The sequence below is a fragment of the Notolepis coatsorum genome (assembly GCF_963971535.1).
Source record: "Notolepis coatsorum genome assembly, chromosome: 10".
NCBI classification, from domain to species: Eukaryota; Metazoa; Chordata; class Actinopteri; order Aulopiformes; family Paralepididae; genus Notolepis; species Notolepis coatsorum.
In genome coordinates, this window is record NC_140174.1 from 118,061,673 (window position 1) to 118,083,147 (window position 21,475).

At 42.1% G+C, this 21,475-nt stretch overlaps 2 protein-coding genes across 3 annotated transcripts in view; one reads left to right on the top strand and one right to left on the bottom strand.

Annotated features, from left to right (window-relative positions):
- LOC311236160 (kinesin-like protein KIF2A) overlaps positions 1 to 6,707 on the top strand; it is a 191,005-nt gene extending 184,298 nt beyond the window's left edge. For both annotated transcript variants that reach the window (XM_084323786.1, XM_084323785.1), the window contains one exon: positions 5,733 to 6,707. In XM_084323786.1, coding sequence (XP_084179912.1) covers positions 5,733 to 5,818 — 86 coding nt within the window. In that variant the 3' untranslated portion in view covers positions 5,819 to 6,707. The remainder of the gene's footprint in view (positions 1 to 5,732) is intronic.
- Positions 6,708 to 7,424: 717 nt separating this feature from the next.
- The window catches only part of dimt1l (DIM1 dimethyladenosine transferase 1-like), a 73,487-nt gene continuing 59,436 nt past the window's right edge, over positions 7,425 to 21,475 (bottom strand). The window contains exons 10-12 of the mRNA XM_084322471.1: positions 19,931 to 19,994; positions 10,003 to 10,109; positions 7,425 to 8,278 (exon numbers count right to left, since the gene is read on the bottom strand). Coding sequence (XP_084178597.1) covers positions 8,236 to 8,278; positions 10,003 to 10,109; positions 19,931 to 19,994 — 214 coding nt within the window. The 3' untranslated portion in view covers positions 7,425 to 8,235. The remainder of the gene's footprint in view (positions 8,279 to 10,002; positions 10,110 to 19,930; positions 19,995 to 21,475) is intronic.

Here is a 21,475-nt window from a genome sequence, read left to right on the forward strand (position 1 = left end):
ACGCCAGCCTCGTCTGCCAATGCCATATAGATAGCTAATGTTAACGTTTGCAAACGAAGTCAACGTCATCCAGCTGACACCACAGATCTACCATATTATGACAACGTTAGCTAGTTTTTTTTGTGACCTTATATTAGAGACCGGCCTGTGTTTGTCTAAATGCATCAACCCCCCCCCCCCCCCCATTATAAGAGGCCCCTCCTTTATCGGAGGTCCCTCCTCTATTTGAGGATTTACGGTATATATAACAATAGAGCTGGGTGAATGTGTGTATATATAACAATAGGGCTGGGTGAATGTGTGTATATATAACAATAGGGCTGGGTGAATGTGTGTATATAGCACAATAGGGCTGGGTGAATGTGTATAACAGTAGGGCTGGGTGAAAATATGGCATTCCTTGACAAAATCAAAAAAGTTAACTCTGTAAAAACTAAATTTCTCATGCAAAAGGACCTCTTTTAACACTTTCCATGCCGGCGTGTTTTCCTTTTTACCCCCTTGAATGCCGCCACCCACTTCAATGATAGCGCTCTCATATTTGTGAACGCATAATCTATGTCTTAAATTATGACTGTCTAATCTGGCCGTCGCTTATCAATGACTTGTTTGCAGTCAACATTGTCGAAACGGATTGTTTTTTAATCGGTTCATTTCCGTTTTATACCATTTTGAAAAGCGCTAGTTTTTTTTAAGTTTCAGGAAAATATAAAGATTCCGTGATAATCGCCCTTTACTGGAATATTCTGGAATACACAAAAAACATTGTCATTTTTCGGCCTATTTATGAATCATTTTCAAATAAACGCTAGATTATCGATAGTATATGTGTACTTATGCACGCTAGTGTTGTCACGATACTGGAATTTCGAACTTCGATACGATACCTTGATACCATTCGATACCACAGGGAAAAAGGTTCAATCTTAAAATGTTTTTTTTTTTTTAATACGTTTTGCTTTTGTTGCTGGTTGATTCTCCTCAGCTTCTCTCTGGTACTATAAGAGAAGATAAATATAACACTTTTAAAACCCTTTGTTTATCTTTAGATCACACATTTAAAAATAACTGTTCATCTCACTTCAATAATTTTTATTGCAGAACATGGTATTTTCTCAAGCAGACCGATGTAAACACTGTAATCTGTGTTGCATGTACCTGACAAACTGAACTGTTTGTATTAGTCATATTTCGACTTAACTGAATGCACGTGTGTGTGGACTACTGTACTATTACAGGTATTGAAATGAACAATGCAACTTCCTTATACTTTTTTATTAATTTTTTTATTAATAATTAAATATCGATATTTCTGGAAATGAGTATTGAAACCGTTTTAAATATTCAGAATCGATATGTATAGATTTTTCGATATTTTTGACAACATTAATGCACGCTAGAGAAGCGAGCTGAAAAATCGAATCTCATTTCCTGATCCGCACACACACACACACACACATAGGGCAAACGCTGATATCTCTGTGAAAACAGCTCTGATTATCCCAAGACTGGTAAAATAGATTCCTTACCTCAGATCAGATGTTCTCCAAAAAGATGATTCCAATTCCTGATCGCCATTCCAAATATCGATCGCGTTTATTGATCCAACGCTGCGTACTGGAAATATGTATTCCTCGCTGTTCTGATGGTCCACAATGAGTCCGATGGGCTCGGATTACTTGCCTGAGAAGTAAAATGTGGATTCCGGATTTTTCTTTTCTCATCCATTTTCATTGAGTCCATTCCAAAAGGGTGCATTACCATCCGGGAGACGATAGGGGGCGGTATTTTCCCAATGGAGCTCAGAGAGAGTTTGCAGCACTAATAAAAATAAAACGACATATCGCGTCGTTGGCAATGAACGGTCGGCATGAACAAACGACATATAGCGTCGTTGGCATTGAAAGTGTTAAAGTCTGTTTATCAGATAAGTAGGGATGCACCGATATGAAAATTTGCGACCGATACGATTGTTCAACTAACACAATCGGCCGATACCGATATTTGTGGCAAAAAAATCAATATTTAAATTTTTTACATTTTTATGAAACTACTGTATATTTGTATGTCTCTAAATGTTTTGATAAATTGAAAATGGAGGACCCTTATGTAAAAAAGCCGAAAGTCTTTTTCTGGTCTTCATCCTCCAGTCTTGGCACTGTTGTTGTATTGAGCTGTACTGTATTGTACCCATTCTGCAATCTGTTAACCCTTTCTCTGCCACGCTTATGTACATCCTTATACCATCCTCTGCCAGCTCTATTTGTCTATGGAGAAGTTCCCCTTCTTTGCAGGGCTATAACTTTTTAAATTGTATTGCTAAATTGACATTACTATGGCCCATTCAACGTCAATTATCTATCGTTTAGGATGTAGCAACGTTCTACTTTTTCATTCACATATTCATACTAAAATACGGTCTAAAGTATAAATATGTTTTTATCGTTTGCTGCAGAACGTGATTTATAGCCCTAAATGCATTATATTGATGATCAAATACAGTTTGATAGCGATCGGCGCCAGATAAAAAATGTCAAATGTACGTGCTTCTAGAAGTTACTACTCATCATCTGATGTTGACCGGATGGGGGGGGGTCGTTTATAATTCCGTGGCCAATGTTAGATGATTCATGTAGTGTGGGTGATATGATCATCAGAGCAGTTTGTATCGAACACGGTAATAATAAACGCGGAAACTTACCCCAGTCTCCTCGGGCCGTTGGGCGATGAGCGTGGAGCAAAAAGATTGCTATTATGGGATGTTGAAATATGCAATCCATTTCCAGGTTGTATAATAGTATATACGTCCAAATCATGTTGTTTATCGAGTTATTGGCAACGGATCGCTATCCATTGTGTCGAGCTCGAGTCGGCCGGACCAGTTCCTGCTGCTCATTTCCTGTTTGGGCGATCCGCCGATCGGCCACCAGATGGCGCTCTTGAACCGTTGGAGAGTTGAGAGGAGATCAACAGGGAATCTCAAGACTCCGCGGGTGAAATATTTTTGAAATATTGATCTCAATGACGTGTTACGGCGTCATTGGCAGATTACGCATGGCGGAGAATGACGTGTTACGGCGTCCTTGGCGATTAAAGGGTTAATAAAGTTTTCAATCAGACAAATGTATAGAAAAGCCTTTATTATGGGGGAGCTCCCGTAGCTCACCGCATATCTCGGCGCTATTTCTGCGTCGGGGAAAACCGTGCTCGTCACGGATCTGGGGGACACGAGTTCGATTCCCGGACCCGCCGTCATTTCTCAGAATGTCTTCCCCTGCTCTACATCCCATTTCAACCTGTTTCTGTCGGTCATGCTTGACCAGAAAAGCGATAAACGCTAAAAAAAAAAGTAAAAAAAAAAAAAAGCTTTTATTATAACCATATAACAAATTTTTTTATTGTTTATGAAAATGTGTTAGCCCTATGCTTGACTATTATTTTAGGCATGGCAACAAATAAAATAATAATAATAAAATGAATAAATTAAATATTAAATAAATTAGTAGGCTACACGTCTCTCTTTTTGTGTTAGAAATTGTGCTCACCGATATGAACATAGGCTTCTTTACTTACTTAAAAAAGGAAACATCAAGAAATATGTTTATGGTATTCTATCATGCCATGTGTGTTTTTTATATATTTTATAATGCTCATGATTATTGCTGAAGTCTGAGTCATACAATACCCACTGGCTTTCATCTTCAACAGACTAACTTGACTAAAAAGACAAAAAAGTTTATGAGTTTTAAGAGTTTAAGAGACAGCACTCACTGTATCTCTCTCAAACAAAGCTCCATGTTCTCCAGTAATATCCGCATAATCTGAGTTTGCAATGCATGTGTCGTGTCGGGTACAACAGAACCATTTTGATTGACAGTCGATTCTGCCAATTACGTCACACCGCTAGCACCCACCTCCTGCTGTTCTTACCACCAATCGGCAAGCGCTTATTCGTGTTTTACTTCCGGGAAGTCCGCCATTGATTTTCACCAGAGATCAACAACAAAGCTAATAACATTAGCTCCCCACAGCCCACCAGTAGATTACCAGCGCTCCGCAGGAGTACTAAACGAGATAAAAAGGTTTTTTCTGCAACAAATGTTATAATAAAAGCTTTTCTATACATTTGTCTGATTGAAAACTTTATTAACAGATTGCAGAATGGGTACAATTCAGTACGGGCTCTCTGAGCAAAGGAAGGAAGTGAGAGATATGAATGAGTAGTGAGAGATATGAATGAGTAATGCTTGCTATGGTCGGGTAAATAATATGCTGCTGTTATTGAACGTGTAACTATATAACGTTAATGCCACAAAACGAATGCCTTTGTTAATCATAAGTAACTTTGATGCAGTGTGTGTGTGGGGGCGGCGTTGTGCAGGTCGCTTGACAAACTTTTTTAAAAGTTTGAATGTGTGGACCAGATTGACGCGACACAAATGGATGGATATTTATCGGCCACTGCCATCGGCAAATTTTAGCTTATAGGCCGATGGCAGTCACCAAGGCACTTATCGGCCGATACCGATACCCAACCGATATATTGGTGCACCCCTACAGATAAGTGCTCATAACGTCTCATGAAAATGTTCAGATTTTTTTCCCCACATTTGTTTATTATACTTTTTTGAGGACATACAAATCAAAGTATATGTCTGCATATATGCATTATTGTATTGTCATTGTCCACATAGAACAGATAGCAACATTAAACAGAAGAAAAAAATTAAATAAATTCACAGATTTGATTCAAATTTAAATTGAGGTGACAATTCAGATAATATAATAATAATATAAAGACAAACACAGCTTGGTTTTTATTATACAAATTAGTGCCGTCAGGCGATTAAAAAGATTAATCTAATTAATTACAGGATTTGTAATTAATCTAATTAATCGCATAACCATTTTATGCCTGATATTCTATATTCTATAATCATATTTCAAATTGCATGTGTCCGGATGGCAGAATTCAGTACTGTATCTACAAAACCTTCTGTTTAATCATCTTCCATCTATTAATTTGCTTAGATTTTTCAGGTCTGGTCAATTTGAGCATGGTGTTATTCAGTCAAAGATTTAAAAAAATTGATTGATATTCTCATTTGGTTCATTACAATTTACTCAAAATAACATTTTCATTCAATCAATCACCGCGCAGATTGATTGATTGAATGAAAATGTTATCAACAGATTGCAGAATGGGTACAATACAGTACGGCTCAATACACACAATTGTTAAGAGGATGCAGACCAGAGAAAGACTTTCGTCTTGTTTACATCAGGGTCCCCCATTTTCAATTCATAATGAATTGTAAGTAAGGGTGCAACTTGCACCATGCAATCCATTCTTTGTGGATCTAGCCCACAGTATTTCTGACACTGGGAATACATTCCCTGAGATTCATAGATGTCCCTAGAATCAGATACCAAGAACATGCAAATGGACCATATTAAAAAAAAGTCTGTAAATGTGTATTCTACATTCTTATGGAATGAATGAGATACAAAAAAAAATATTATAAAAAAAAAATTGTAATAAATGTTGAGTTAATTTTCATAACGCGATAATTTGCTGTGTAATTAATTAATCTAATTAAAGCGATAAACTGACAGCCCTAATACAAATATAATAAATGAACACTGTTGTAGCTAAATCTATTATCAATCAATAGATAATGGGAATTCACGGCGTGTGACACCAGTATTAAATGATCCTTTCTCTTTCACAGATAAAGTTAAGTCGTTCCGCTCTGCACTACAGGAAGAGGAGCAGGCCAGTAAGCAGATCAACCCTAAGAGGCCGCACCCCCTGTAGAGGCCACGCCCCCAAGTTCAAGTTCTTTTTATTGCCACACGGCCAGGCCGGTGGAATTCATGACTTCGCCGTACTGGAAGGTAACCACTAGGTGACGCGAGCACAGCTGTGGAAGAACTCAAACAGAACCACTCGTCCGCTGTACAATCAGGCTCAAGGAAACTGCTTTCATTACTACTTTCCCACTCTCTCTCTATCCGGTGGTGCTGTTAGCGACGTAGGGGAAGGGTCTTCTCTAGAACTTCCCTCTATAATCTGTTTTATTTAATTTTTTTTAGATTTGAATTTATTTTCATGGGAGAATGTTTAGTCCTGCCCCTCCCTCCTGCCCTGTTCTACTTTATTTATTGACTTTTATATTCACTTGTACTTTATTTGAACGGAACGCCTGTCGACTGGGCTTCCCGAGGAGGTCCTTGTCGATCGTACCGCTTTTAAGGTTTTTACCGTACGACACCAGTGTTTTTGCATGTACATTTCTGTGATAACGTATGTGCGTACGCCTACATCCTCCAGCACCCACCCGGTCCAGCTGTACAGCAGCCCGTCTCTCTCTCTCTCTCTTTAGTCGCTTATCTCCGTCTCCCTGTCTGGGGAGGTTTTCTTTTTGGAAGAAGCTCTGAATCAACTTCTGCTCCGTTTCCTTCCACGTCGTCCCGAAGGCCGCGTCCTCCGACCTGTAGTCTGCTTCTGTTGTTGTGCCATGATGTCATGCTGTGTGGCAAACCCCTCCTGAGCCTTTTACTTACTGTAAAGAAGTCATTTTTCCACCCCATGTAACACTTTGTTATATAAATGAAATGATAAAAAAGACTATTAAATGTATAGTGACTGAGCACCTCTGTTCTGTTGTTCCAGATGTAATGCTGGATTAAAAGTAATAAAGAATCACCGGTTTGATGTGTTTGGTTTACTGCAGTGTTAGAAAAAATACCTTCTTACCCTGGGAACCCAATTATGAACCTGACTTGCATAGAATGTTTTACTGCAGCGCTTCCCATAGAACCAGATGTTTTACTGCAGTGCTTCCCATAGAACCAGATGTTTTACTGCAGTGCTTCCCATAGAACCAGATGTTTTACTGCAGTGCATCAACTGTAAAAACAGCATTAAACACCCCCTAGTTGAGACTCCGCCCCATCTTGTTTGAAGGTCCTGGGGAAAGCCCTGAACATGGTAACGTTATTTGAGAAGTTTGGAGAATCTATCGGTAGTGGGGCATCACAAATCGGAGCATACAACAACCATCAAACGCACATAGCACACACATCCACACGCACACACTCACTTTAAACAAACACACTGTAGCACCCACTCCCCACACTTTATATTTATTGATGAAGGATTGCACTACAACTCGTACACCTTACTCTAAATTGTACCTCATCCCATTTCTGCTTTGCACTATATAGTACTGTACATTAGTACACTGCATAGTATTGTATATTATATGGTAACTCAGTTACGTCTATTCTGCATCGAACATTGTACATATGTCTATACTGAACACTGACCTCATTTTCTACTTCTACTATCTTGTCTAGCACAGTCTCTGGAGCGTAACAGTAAGAAGCATTTTGTATGAAAGTATTCTGTACGACAACTATTAAAGAAACAAACTACATTTATAAAAAAAAATTACAGAGGGACAATGCACATTAATGAACATTTTCAGTTTCCACGTCAATGTACCAGAGTTTAGCTAATGAGCTAAAACTACAGTCATCTGTATCCCGTCTAACATGCACATCTTCAGGCTGGGGCTAGCCGTGGTCTGGTTGGATTTGTGTCTCCATTGCATTTCTTGTAAACTCTTGATTGCTAGGCAACCTTTAAAAATTCACACCATCAACTGTGGTACACAAGCTAAAGCGTGATGATAGAACTGTCTCAGCCAGGTTCTAAAGACAATGGAGACGCTCTGTGTGCCAGACAAGCCACAGTGCGGCTAAACCCTGGCTAGTGGAGACCAGACAGGTCACAGCACGGCTAAACCCTGGCTAGTGGAGACCAGACAGGCCACAGCACAAATGAAGATCACTTGAGCATGTTGTCATACGTATTCATCAAATACTGTACATTTGGGGCACCAAGGTGGCGCACCACGTAGCTACACTGCAGTGCAACGCGGACGTTCTGGGGTCGACTCCCGGACCCGGAGACCTTTGCTGCATGTCTTTCCCCCCATGTCTTCTCCCAACCTTCCTCTCTGTCGGGCCTGTCCGAAATAAAGCAGTAAAATGCCAAAAAAACGAATCTAAAAAGAAAATACTACATTTGAGGAAACCGGTTTCATTCCTCATATTTCATCAACAGTCGTTATCCGTCACTCATCTCTCAGGAGAACAGGTCTGTGGGCGTACAGTATGCGACTGTCCGCCCTGTAACGTCTGCAACATCAAAGCTTCTTCAGTCCATTATGAGAAGTGGATCCCAGCGGAGTTGAACGCATGAAGCAGTCTGTGGATGAAGACCATCTCAGATTAAACAGCATAATAACAGGTAAATGAAACAGACTCAACAATAAACGTCTGGATGATTAGATTAAAATGTATTGTCATCATGCAGCACAAGTACAACGAAAAGAGGTTTGGCATCCAACCAGAGTGCAAGTGCAACAGTAAAGTACAGTAGTAATGTACAGGTGGTTAAACTGGGTATAAAATATATAAATTAGTACTTCTGAGTAATAGTGCTAATCAGATGTATGTACAGAGTTGTAGTATTATTATGTACAGTGATACAGGTATAAAGACACTATGGTAGTAAGTAAGTCATACTGGCCAGCAGTGTAACTAGTAAGAGTAGGTAAGGGATTATGTACAGATATAGTATCTACAGATATGTAAAAAGGATTATATGCCGGTATGGACACTGATGTGGGTATATATAGCATTGTACATTGTAGTTACTGCAAATATTTATACCCTTTTTCCATAAACAGGAAGATTGACAAAAATAAACATGATGTGCTTCAGCCTATTCCTTTTTTTTCGGCCGTTGAGCTTGCCTTATTATGTACATTTGTGATTTTATTTTATTATTTTAATTTTTTGCAAGTCCACACGGGTGTTTTTGATTTGTCTGTAAATAAGACCGTAAAATAAAAAACGTCATTCATTCATTGAACCGTGTCACAAGATATAAGAGATATTTCACTTATAACTCAATTTTGAAAAAGATTGTAGTTACTGCAGTTAGCTTCTGCAGGGCCGTATAGTGTGAATGAATGGTAAATGGTGCATGTATATAGCACTTTTATCCAAAGCGCTTTACAATTTGTTCCTCACATTTGACCCATTGACACACCGACGGCGGAGGCGACCATGCAAGGTGCCAACCTGCTCATCGGGAGCAATTCAGGATAAGTGTCTCACTCAGGGACACTTAACACTTTGATTACCAGCCATGTGGTGCACCTGTTGAATGCCACCACCCACTTCAATGATAGCGTTGTGAACTCATAATCTCTGTCGTAAATTATGGCTATGTGTCTAATCTGCCCATCGCTTATCAATGACTTGTTTGCAGTCAACATTGTCTAAACGGATTTCTTTTATAATTTTTTTTAAATCGGTTAATTTACGTTTTATAGCATTTTGAAAAGCCCTCGTTTTCAAGGAAATTATAAAGATTCCGTGATAATCGGCATTTACTGGAATATTCGGGCATACACAAAAACGTTTTTCAGCCTATTTATGAATCGTTTTCAAATAAACGCTAGATTATCGATAGTATATGTGTACTTATGCACGCTATAGAAGCGGGCTGAAATATCGATTCTCTCATTTCCTGATCTCGCACACACACACATACATAGGGCAAACGCTGATATCTGTGAAAATAGCTCTGATTATCCTAAGACTGGTAAAATTAATTCCTTACCTCAGATCAGATGTTATCCAAAAAGATTATTCCAATTCCTGATCGCCATTCCAAATATCGATCGCGTTTATTGATTCAGTGTTGGGTACTGTAAATACATAATCCACACGTTTTCCGGGCCGGTGATCACAATGGATTCTTCAGTTGGCTTGACGGAAAAGTAAAATGGGCTGTTTAAGGAATTCCAGGCCTTGACTTTTTTATTGTAAAAAACCAAGCACTTTAAGCACTTCAAGGACCTTGTGCGAACCCTATGTACGTAGTTATGATGAGGAGGATAGGAGTGCTTTTTCACTTACACCATGAAGTCATCGATGTCCATGGTCCTGGCTCTCTTCTCAGAGAACTCTACCCCTTGAAGAACGCCCTCAATCTTCTTAGTGATGCTGAAGTCTGCTGGGATTTCCTGCCAGGCACGAAACAAAACGAAAGTTCTGTTAATAGTGGTGACGCTCGGCGTCACTCATGCACTGTCCTCGCACATGTGCACGCGCACTGAATAAAGACCACAATGTACCTTTATATCCCAATATTTGTCTGACCACACCCCTATCAGCTTACCTACATAAGCAGGGGTGGGGCCACCCACTCGCCTCCTTCCCAAGCTTTCACCACAAGGTGAGATCAAGGGCTGCAGCGGCGTCGGACGCCGAGCGTCACCACTATTAACAGAACTTGGTTATAGTCATAACCTATCGTTCTGTATTCATAGTGGCTCCGCTCGGCGTCACTCATGCACAAGGGAGGCCGAGCGGGAGCCACCGGCCGACAAATACACCCCGCTGAAGGCCCCCCACAACCATCAGAACAGGGAGGGCCGAGCCCCCCGACCCCGCCTAATGGAGGGCACCCCCCCCTATTGGAGGTTTCCCGGGAGGGCGACGGACCCGACCGTGCGAAGAGGCACTCAAGCAACTCAACGCACAGGGTGAGCAGACCGTGGCCTGACCCCACGACTACACACACGCACAACCCGCATGCCACCCGGGAACGAACGGAGGGAACAACCTCGTTACTGCCCCCAGAATCACGGGGTCAAGGGCAAACCCAACCCCGTGGCAAGGCCGTAGCAGCGGAGCGCGAAGGAAGGCCCAGACCCACCAAAGGGACTGGACCCCCTGGAACGGGGGCCCGGAGAAGTCCATGATGCCAGCATCAAGACCCCACCAGGTGGGCACTTAGTGACCCCGCCCCCCACATCGCCAGCATATTCGGACAAAGGCCCCTCAGCCGAGCGGGCCCCGTCCCCCCAATAGTACACCGCCTGGCACACTGACCCTGCAGAACAGGCAGTCAGCATGGCCGTAAGCACACAAAAAAGGTTAACCAACGGAAGCAGGCAGCGCACCGGGGAAAAACCAGGCAACAGGCTGTAACCTGAGCCTGGAGCACTGGGGACGAGACAGGCGCCAAAGGAGTCAGCTGAAAACAGCCGCCCCGGCGGAAGGGGCGTATGCTGGCGTTGTTGCATGACCAAGCCTCCATTTTAAAAAAAAAACCCACCCAGAGGGGTTGAGGCAGAGAAGGCTGACACGATTGGCAGACATCATGAACGTGCAGGGGCACCCTCAACCGGGCAACCCGGGAGTTGACACTGCTCCAACACACCAGGGAATCAACCACCTTGGTGTTACCCAATGCGGTGGTTGTTCCTATAACCCCTCAAGAAAAAACTCCAAAACACACCTGCGGGTATACACCGGCTATACCGCAGTACAAGTGTTTCAGTTTTCAAAAAAGGGTTAACCCAGGCCTACGGGTCGACGAAACATTACTTCGGACCGGGCCCGGCGATACGGGAAGCACAGGGTCACCAGAGGAGGTCAAAGACCACCCCAACAGGCCCCTCTTCGCCATGCGTGAGAGAGGAGCGAAAAGAATGGAGAACCAGCCCCAAGCACACCGTACTTGGTATTCCCAGGCGGTCTCCCAACCAAGTACTAACCAGGACCAACCTGCGTAGCGGCCGAGATCTGACAAGATCGAGCGTGTACAGGTTGGCATGGCCGTAAGCCATTATGACAGTGCAGAGTACAAAATGTACCAAACCAGGGTCTCCATAGCGCTTAACCTGTTCCACTCGACAGGGTCGGTACCGACCCCTTTTGACATTATTATCATATATTAATATTTTTATAAAGATGCAAAATAATTTGTGATTTTAAAATCAACCGTTTTCAAGTATTATTATCACTACTATGTCACAAATACATGTAGAATGTAAAACGTTAGGTTGGCAATAGTTTAGCAATAGGTTAAAAGTGTATTTATATCATTTTAAGTTTTTATTTTCCACTCGTTTTTTGACCCGGAAGCGGAAATGGAAATGTTGAACCATGGGAATTGGAATATTTTTGCGGCCATTTTGAAGAGGGGATCGCTAGCTATCGTTCAGTGTTGGAATTTCTCCGTTCTACACTTCCTGTGGTCCACTATGGTGTTTCAAAGTTCAGCGTTCTGAATGAATCATATCAATAATTGTTATGATTCGCGATAATAAGCTACAAAAGGTAACGTTATTGACAAATATTGAAACGCAGTCAGTTTCTCCACACTATTGTAATCATGTAGGAAGAATTATATCTGAAATTAGTTACAAAATGGTTACACTGTGGGGGAAATAAAAAAGTACAGTCAAGTACATTAAATATCAGTATATGTTATTATGCACGCCTGGTGATACTATATCCAAATTGAACTCGGCCATTTGAAAGATACTATATGTATATATATTAGAGGTGGGCATAGATAAATTTTTTTAATCTAGATTAATCTATCTGCAACCCTGGATTTAATCTAGATTAATCTAGATTAAAATGGCAAAAAAATTAAAAAAAAAAACCTGCCGAAGGCATTCAAAATATGTGTGTTCTACCCAAATAATGACCAGAAGTAAGTCCTTACTTTTTCTTTCCTCCTTACGTTTCTCAGGCCAGGTGGCCCATTACACCATGAGCCCATCTCCCGTTTCCAAAATGCATTACAGACTGTTTGAAAAAGCTGTTTTGCTATGATAATTGGTAATGAAATATCAAAATAATGTTCAATAAGATGTACTTGTGTTTAATAAGTTGTTTTATTCAGAAGTTAACACAAATAAATAATATTACCAGTACAGTACAGTATCTAGCACACTCTCAGGAGCAAAACAGAAAGAATCATTTCAAACTTGAACTATGTGACATGGCTTGAATCAACTGCTCCAGTGGAGTTGCTCAGTGGCCAATGGTGTCAACTGTGGTTGTACTGGGCAGCTCCCAGGTGTGAATGGAACTGTGTGAATGTGAAGCAGGGCGTTCCTGAAAAAGAGCATCTGTGCTCAGCGAACCTACCCTGGGTAAATAAGGGTAAAAAAAAAAAACGTAAAAAAAATAAAAAAAAAAAAAAAAATTTTTAGATTAATGCGTTAATTATATTATCGCGCGATACTAGTATAGCGGTAACGCAGCACGTTAACGCCGTTAACGGCCCAGCTCTAATATATATATATATAAATGTGCGAATTGGCTATAATAAGGTAATGTATAAGCATATATTCTATATTCTATAATAATATTTCAAATTGCATTGGTCCGGATGGGAGAATTCAGTACTGTATATACAAAACCTTCAATTTGATCATCTTCCCTTTATTAATTTCCTTAGATCTTTTGTACACATGATCTCAAGAGGGTACTGAATGAGCTCAGTGGCAGTTTTTTAAGTTTGGTCATTATTATCATGGTTTTATTCACTGTCAAAGATGAAAAGAAAAATCATAATTCATATTTTCCTTTGTTTCATCACAATTTAAGCAAGCCTAGTAATAGACACAATATTTCTGACACTGAGAATACATTCATTGAGGTCCATAGATGTTCCTAGATACCAAGAATATGCAAATAGCCCTTGTAGAAGTGGAGCAATATTCCATTTACCTACGTGTAGGTATACATTTTATGCAGATTTTCACCTGGGGTGGAACATGTTAACCCTGTGACACCCGGACCGACCTGGCATTTTCCCCCTGAAAAAGCCCAAGTCCCTCAGGGTACCAGAACAGCAGATCTGCATCCCCGGCGGACAACGGGTTTAACTGATCCGGACCAGCGTGACCAGAACCAGTCCCGTGCCCTAACCACGCCGACATGCCTACTCCAGGAGAAGGGGCAGATATGCGTGTTGATCTTAAACATGAAAAGGCGCCACCCAGACGTTCGGTGCGAACCGCGCCCGGTGGCCCACCCCCAGGGCGTGAGACCCCTCTACATATGTTCAGATCCATTCCGTCATCATCCCCCAGATATGAACGAGAATCCGTCGACAACCAAAACAGGTCGTCGGAAGAGGAAAAACCTCCATCCCAGTTGCTTTATAAAAATGCCGTTTTAACCTCAAGCAACCAAGGCGTGCCAGTCATTCGCCTGATTACAGAACACCCCGAGCTAGCACTATGCGGGGGTCGGGACACAACCACATCAATGAACAGGCTATTTAGACCCGTCATTGAATCCCCAAGGCGCCCAGGGGGACGACAAGAGGGGTGTGATGCTTCCTAACTCCAACTCTTCTTAATAGAAAAGAAGGAAGCACCAACAGTATGTATCCCAGTCTACACAGCCGGGGGTACAATTTTTTCACATTTTTACATCCCACCACCCTCCCATAGGGAGGAGACGGAAATCCCCAGAGACTTCCCACGCGAGCTGTAGAGATTGAAAAGAATATATTGCACCTTGAGCCATGTAAAAGTTTGGTTTTAGGGCTCTCCGGGGAGGAGGCACTGAACCCATACACACTCAATAATCGAATTGAATCGAATACACACACAATAGAGTAGGACTCCTTCTTGAGGTTCCACTCACCTTGACAATCTGAGGAGGAGGCTCTGTACTCTGAGGAGGCTCCCTCACATGGAAGGAGAGTCCCAACTCACAGAAGGCCCGAATAGGAGCTTCGTGAGGAGGAGCCCTGACCACCCCCCGAAACAGATCCATCATATGGACCTGAACAGCACACGGAAGTCCTACCAACAGAGACGCGCACAGTGACGTACTCTATGGCGGGGGAATTTCTGCGGTGCACACGCCCAATATTCCAGGGCGTGGGACCAGGAAACTCCCCCCCCCCCCCCCCCCCCCCCCTGTAACGTGCCGAACCGCAACGTGACAAGAACCTTGAAGGACAGGTGGGTTTACCCCTGACTAAGGCTGAGCCCGAACCCTGTTTTTAGGGTTCGAACGTTCGCCAGGGTTTATCGAACGAACGTTCGAACGTTCGTTTTTTGTAAATTTTTTAATAAAAAAATATTACTTTTTTTTTTTTTTTTTTTATATATAATTTTTTTTTTATTATTATAGATCCTACGGAGGGCGGCATTGCATAATCTATTGGTGAAAAAACATGTTGTTTACAGTGGTGGCTGTTCATGTAAACATGTAATTAAACAAAGCACTCAGAAGAAAATAAACAAGCTACTGAGTACTGCATAAAGTTCCTACTTATGATAAACAATAGCCCTTGCACACCGCAGTCACGTAAGGGGCTAGATAAACAAATGCATTCGTTTTGTGGCATTCACGTTATATAGTTAGTGTTACACGTTCAATAACAGGTATTCACTCTTGGTCGACGGGAAGGAGAGAGGCGCGCGCCTCGGCTCCTTCCACCGTCTACCTCTGAACGGGGGACGGCAGAGAGACAGAGAGACACCGGCGCGGGGGTCCCGCCGGGCTCCCAACACGCCTGCCGCCTCGGCCAGAGTTGTTTCCAACGCAACCACCTCCCGCCATGAAGCTCGCGCTCCGTGGCCGAAAAAGGCTGGTATTCATTAATGATCCTTCCGCAGGTTCACCTATGGAAAGTTGTTACGACTTTTACTTCCTCGGCGGGGAGCAAACGCTACGTTAATGCTTCTCTCAAGCAGATCAATGGCGGCATTGCCGGAAGTAAAAAAAATAATAAACGCTTGCCGATTGGTGGTAACAGCAGAGGCGGGTGCAAGCGGTGTGACGTAATTGGCAGAATCGCCTGTCATTCAATCAAAATTGTTCTATTGCATTGGTTGAGACTAGAGCTCTGGTTGAGTATCCAGCAACAGCCCGGCAGAGACCATACTGGTTGAGCCGAGCGACTCGGGGGACGCGCCGCTTCACATCGCCTCACCGTCGTTGCGCCTGCTTTATTTTTTTTCACCGAACGTTCGAACCCATTAATTAAAGTCCGAATGTCAGCTTAACGAACGAACGTTCGAACGTTCGGGCTCAGCCTTACCCCTGACCAACAGAAAAAAGGGGGAGGAAAGGTTACCAGTTCACCCCTTTACGACCCCACACCCATGATACGATGTAATGACAAAAAAGAGTATGACGCAGTCATAGTCAGGTCCATGAAGCGTCTAACAGCTTCACACAGCGCATGTGCCAACCTGCTATCTGATTCTTACTAAGGAAAAAACACAGAATAGAGAGGGCCCTCTCAAGAGCCCCGGTATCAGACTTACACATGTGCTTCTGTGGCCAGCCCAACCCAGTTGTAGGTCACACGACACACACAACCCATTATCACCTACAAAAAATGGCAAAAACACTCTACAGAGGAACGCCGTTTTTCATAATGAGAGAATACACAATTCTCGATTAGTATCGGCCACAGGCCTTGCTAAGCACACACGAAAAAGCGACCAAACAATCCTTTCTTTAGGAAAATAAAGTTTCTCAAGCGGTTAGCACTACCCCAACAACTAAGCTAAGGGTTACATCGTATCCCTACCACACAGTGACACAACATAGTGTAACAACATGTCTGAGAGGAGGATGAAGAAGTCCCCAGGGAACCGGGGGGAAACACAACCCTCCTACTTTACCCTTAATATGGCCAGTTAAACAGGTAAACCTGTTAATATGTGAACACACTGTTCATTGTCATTACAGGCTGAGAAAAGAATCATTCTTTACTCATATGTCACTAAGCATAGCTTTATAGGTTAGTTTAACCCCCTTAGTTGTGAGTACACAGTACATGAACACACAATGTGTCTCAACACAACAAACCAGATCATTTTCACATCTGTAACAATAACCCGATTTGCATGGAGACCAGTGACAAGACAATTCACACATAACTCGCGTCGTATCCTAAATGTAGTGCAGCAACACTCGTTTTGGAAAACATCGTTATTTACAAAACATTTAGAAGGGAAAGCAAGAACATACAAGTATCTAGGATACACATATTCATATGTGTACATAATAGGTTTACACGCACTCATATACACAAGGATAAGGTATACACGTCAGGGGCACACATACATGCACATACTCATGTATAGGAAATAGACATACATACACCTACATATACACATAGTTGAGATATAGGCTTTCACTGACACATAGGGGGATACACAAGTATATAGGAGACACACATACGTAGCTGAAACGTTTAAAAAAAAAAAAAAAAAAAAAAAAAAAGATGCAGCACATACCTGCTCGCAGGTAGATCGGTCTACATGTAACGTATGACGTATATATATATATATATATATATATCAGGGATGTATATGCACAATGTATAGTATGTTTTTTTTTTTTGTAAGTGCTTCTTTAATTTCCATGTCAGTTATTAGTGTATTTGTATGAGTCTCTTGCATGTTTTGTATGTTGTCACAAAAATGAAAAAGGCGAATCTTGGATGTTGCATATTATGCTGTGAAAAGGTATACTGTAAATAATGGAAAGATTTGTGCAAAAATATCAATAAAAAAAAAAGAAAAAAAAGAAGGGGAAAGCAAGAAGAAGTGTTCAAGGTCTGGTCAGGACCTTGCCTACCGGGAGCGCAGATCAAGCGAATTGCAGTCTCTAACATGGCACCGAAGTAACACAGCCTCCTGTGTTTGACGACACAGGCAGCTCGCTGCTCCAACCCGCCGCTACGGTGCTCCTTGTTGACGCAGTCCTCGCCGGCCTGGCTCAGGGCAGGTTCGACGAACATCCTCTGTCAAAGATGACGTCGTAGTCAAGAGTGTTTAAAACATGTTATAGTCACAGCACGTTCAACAGTGTAGCATTAAGCTAACGGCCGCTCTCGGCCGATAGCAGCAAGCTAACGTTACCTAGCCTAGTAACACAACAGGCTTGGTAAACACAGCGAGCTAGCGCCGCAGCTAACAGCTGACTGGCTACACAGTAGGCCACAACTAGCACGCAAGCTAAGCAGCTATCACCTGAACTCGTACACAACAAGTCACACTCAGACAGGCCGCCGTTCTGAAACCCTCCTCACCTTTTAAGAGAGAAGAGAAACGAGATGTTACAGTTTTACAACAGTGATTTTACCAACATCCGACGGAGCCAGCACAAGTCCCATAGCTGTAGCTGACTTGAACACAGATCTTCCGATAACGAACATCTATGCCCATATTTCCTTGTGAGGGTATACTCTCATTTGTATATGAAAGACGGGGCCTACACGGTGACAGAGAAACATCCACTCGTCCAGAAAACACAGGGATCACCAGTGTTACTGGTCGTGGCCCACTAGTTAACTATAATGGGCTTCAGACCAAGGTCCTCCGCCGTTGCCTAAGAGGCTGAACAAAGGACCCTAATCTGGGGCCGGTTTTCGTAAACATTGTCAGCTAACCCCCATAGCACTAACAGACAAGCGGCGCTCGCAAGCAACATTACTCACCAACCTGGAACCCACCGCTTCTCACAACAGCGGCGCGTCCTACAGTCCAGCTGTATCGCTGGAGGGTTTCACCCCAACCAGCCGCAGCAAGGAAGACTGTAGTTGGGAGGCATGTAGCGGCGTGCTTCCAATACGAAAACCGGTGGAGGTTTTTAGAATGATCACCATCTTCCAGACACTCCAGTGACGAAGACAATATCGCCGTATTTTCTCGAAAATAGTGAGAGAGAAAATAAAGATATGATGTCAACGTATCTCTTGTTTTCCAACTCTTCTCCTACCATCACATCACGTCAAGTGGGGATCTACCGAGGCACTACCTTGTGGTGAAAGCGAGAAGGAGGCGAGTATGTGGCCCCACCCCTGCTTATGTAGGTAAGCTGATAGGGGTGTGGTCAGACAAATATTGGGATATAAAGGTACATTGTGGTCTTTATTCAGTGCGCGTGCACATGTGCGAGGACAGTGCATGAGTGACGCCGAGCGGAGCCACTATGAATACGGAACCACCATTAACATCAAGCTTTAGTTTGCTTACATTCGCTTTTAGTTTTTAGCTATGCGACTTACTGTGAAGCACTTTGGTTGACAAGTGTCATGTCTAAATGTGCTATACAAATACATTTGATTGATTGATTGATGTGTACTGGATGATCCATGCGCTCCATGTGTAATGTAACTAGTAATGTAACTTGTTTACTGACCACACTGTAACTAGTAATGCAACTAGTATTGTAACTCGTTTACTGACCACACTGTAACTAGTAATGTAACTTGTTTACTGACAACACTGTAACTAATAATGTAACTAGTAATGTAACTTGTTTACCGACCACACTGTAACTACTAATGTAACTAACTACCGTACTTTTCGCACTATAAGCCGCACCTGACTATAAGCCGCAGCAGCTAAATTGAATGATGTGTACATATATAAGCCGCACTGGACTATAAGCCGCATGTGTTTTAATGTTTAATTACCATATGTAAGGAGTGGAGCCTGCGGCTTAATTTGACTCAACACAGGAAACCTCACCCGGCCCGGACACAGAAAGGATTGACAGATTGATGGCTCTTTCTCGATTCTGTGAATGGTGGTGCATGGCCGTTCTTATATTGAGCTTTAAGTTCCCACCTCTACAGAGAATGACTCCCACCTCTACAGAGAATGACTCCCATTGGGACACAATACTGTCGGACAAATAACAAGAATTACCTCATTTACAAGTTGTATTAAGTAAATAAGGGAACAGATAAATAACATTTCAATGCAGTAAAAAAAGCAATATTTCGATTTTCGGGTTTTGTCCACATATAAGCTGCACCGTTATATAAGCCGCAGGGTCGAAAAATGGGGGAAAAAGCCGCAGCTTATAGTCCGAAAAGTACGGTAGTAATGTAACTAGTGTTTACTGATCACGCTGTGTAACTAGTAATGTAACTAGTAATGTACCTTGTTTACTGACCACACTAACTAGTAATGTAACTAGTAATGTAACTCGTTTACTGACCACACTGTGTAACAGGTAATGTAACTAGTAATGTAACTTGTTTACTGACCACACTGTGAACAGAACAGTGGATCCTGTAGTTCTTTTCCAGCAGCTTCTCCACAGCTGTAGACCTGGAGAACCAGCAGAACCAGAGCATTAGAACCAGAGCATTAGAACCAGCGGAACCAGAGCATTAGAACCAGGAGAACCAGAGCATTAGAACCAGCAGAACCAGAGGAGCATTAGAACCAGCAGAAGCAGAGCATTAGAACCAGATCATTAGAACCAGCAGAACCAGAGCAGCATTAGAACCAGCAGAACCAGAGCATTAGAACCAGCAGAACCAGAGCAGCATTAGAACCTTTTTCAGCATTAATTAACAGTGCATATCCAATGAAATCACCATTTAGTTAAATGTCTTATACAGGATATACCCCTAATACCTGTTATCTAGTACCCTACACACATATGCTCTAGCTCGTACCCCCCCCTCCCGGACCCCCCATTGGATAATCCATCCATTATAACTTGTTCCTACCAGACACTACCTTTATATGCTAGCTTTTATTCTCTCCACCACTTCTAACCACATTGTCATTTTGGATTCATTGAGACCCAAAATTCTTGCTGTAGATATTTCTTGATAAATCACATCGAGATATGTAAGAATCCAGACCTTCCGGCACATTTTTTCCGGTTGAAACCATCGTGATGCTATCAGCTTTTTAGCCACTGTGATACCAGATAAAACCAATCTCTTTAGCTGTGGATGTACTGCACACTCAAAGACATCATTCAGCAGTAATACAGAGGGGTGTACAGGTATATTCAGAGTTAAGAGATTTGATAATTGTTGGGTCACTTCTTTCCAGAATATCTTAACTGGTGGGCAGTCCCAGTACATGTGCATAAATGTCCCCTCGTCCCCATTTGTACATAAGGAGCATTTGGGGTCTTGTTTAAGACCCATTTTGTTCAGTCTTATAGGAGTTAAGTATGTCCTGTGAATATAGTTAAGATTGATTTGTTGATGGTCCGGGTTCCTTGATGCAAGTCGAACATTTTCCCAGGCTTCTTGCCAGTCAAAATCTATCTCCAGGTCTGGTATATCCCTCCTCCAGACTGAGTCTAGATGGAGGGTTTCATATGAGGTAATAATTGATGATAAAAATCTGAAACAAAACCTCTCGATGTCTCTCTTTCATAGAAGAATTTGTGGTATCTGTGGTGTACAATTGGTATCCTTAATGGAACACCGTGAGCCTTCAAACATGCCAATAACTGTGCGTAAAAATAATATGTGGACTTGGTGAGATAAAATTGTTTGCGTATTTCATCATAACTACAAAAACCCAGTTTGTTGAAAACATCTCCTAATGAGTGTATGCCTTGCTTTTCCCATATAGGGAATCGTATAGGTTGTTTTCCAATCAAGAGTGCATTGTTATTGAATAAGGGAGTATGATTACGCCATTTCTGTGGGATAGAATATTTTTTTTGTGTTTCACGCCATATCCGGATCGCATGAGTAATTATGGGGCCAAATTTCCGTTTGCATTGCTTAATTGATAATTTGGTGTATACTATGTCCTTCAGCCTATGTGGAGCTACT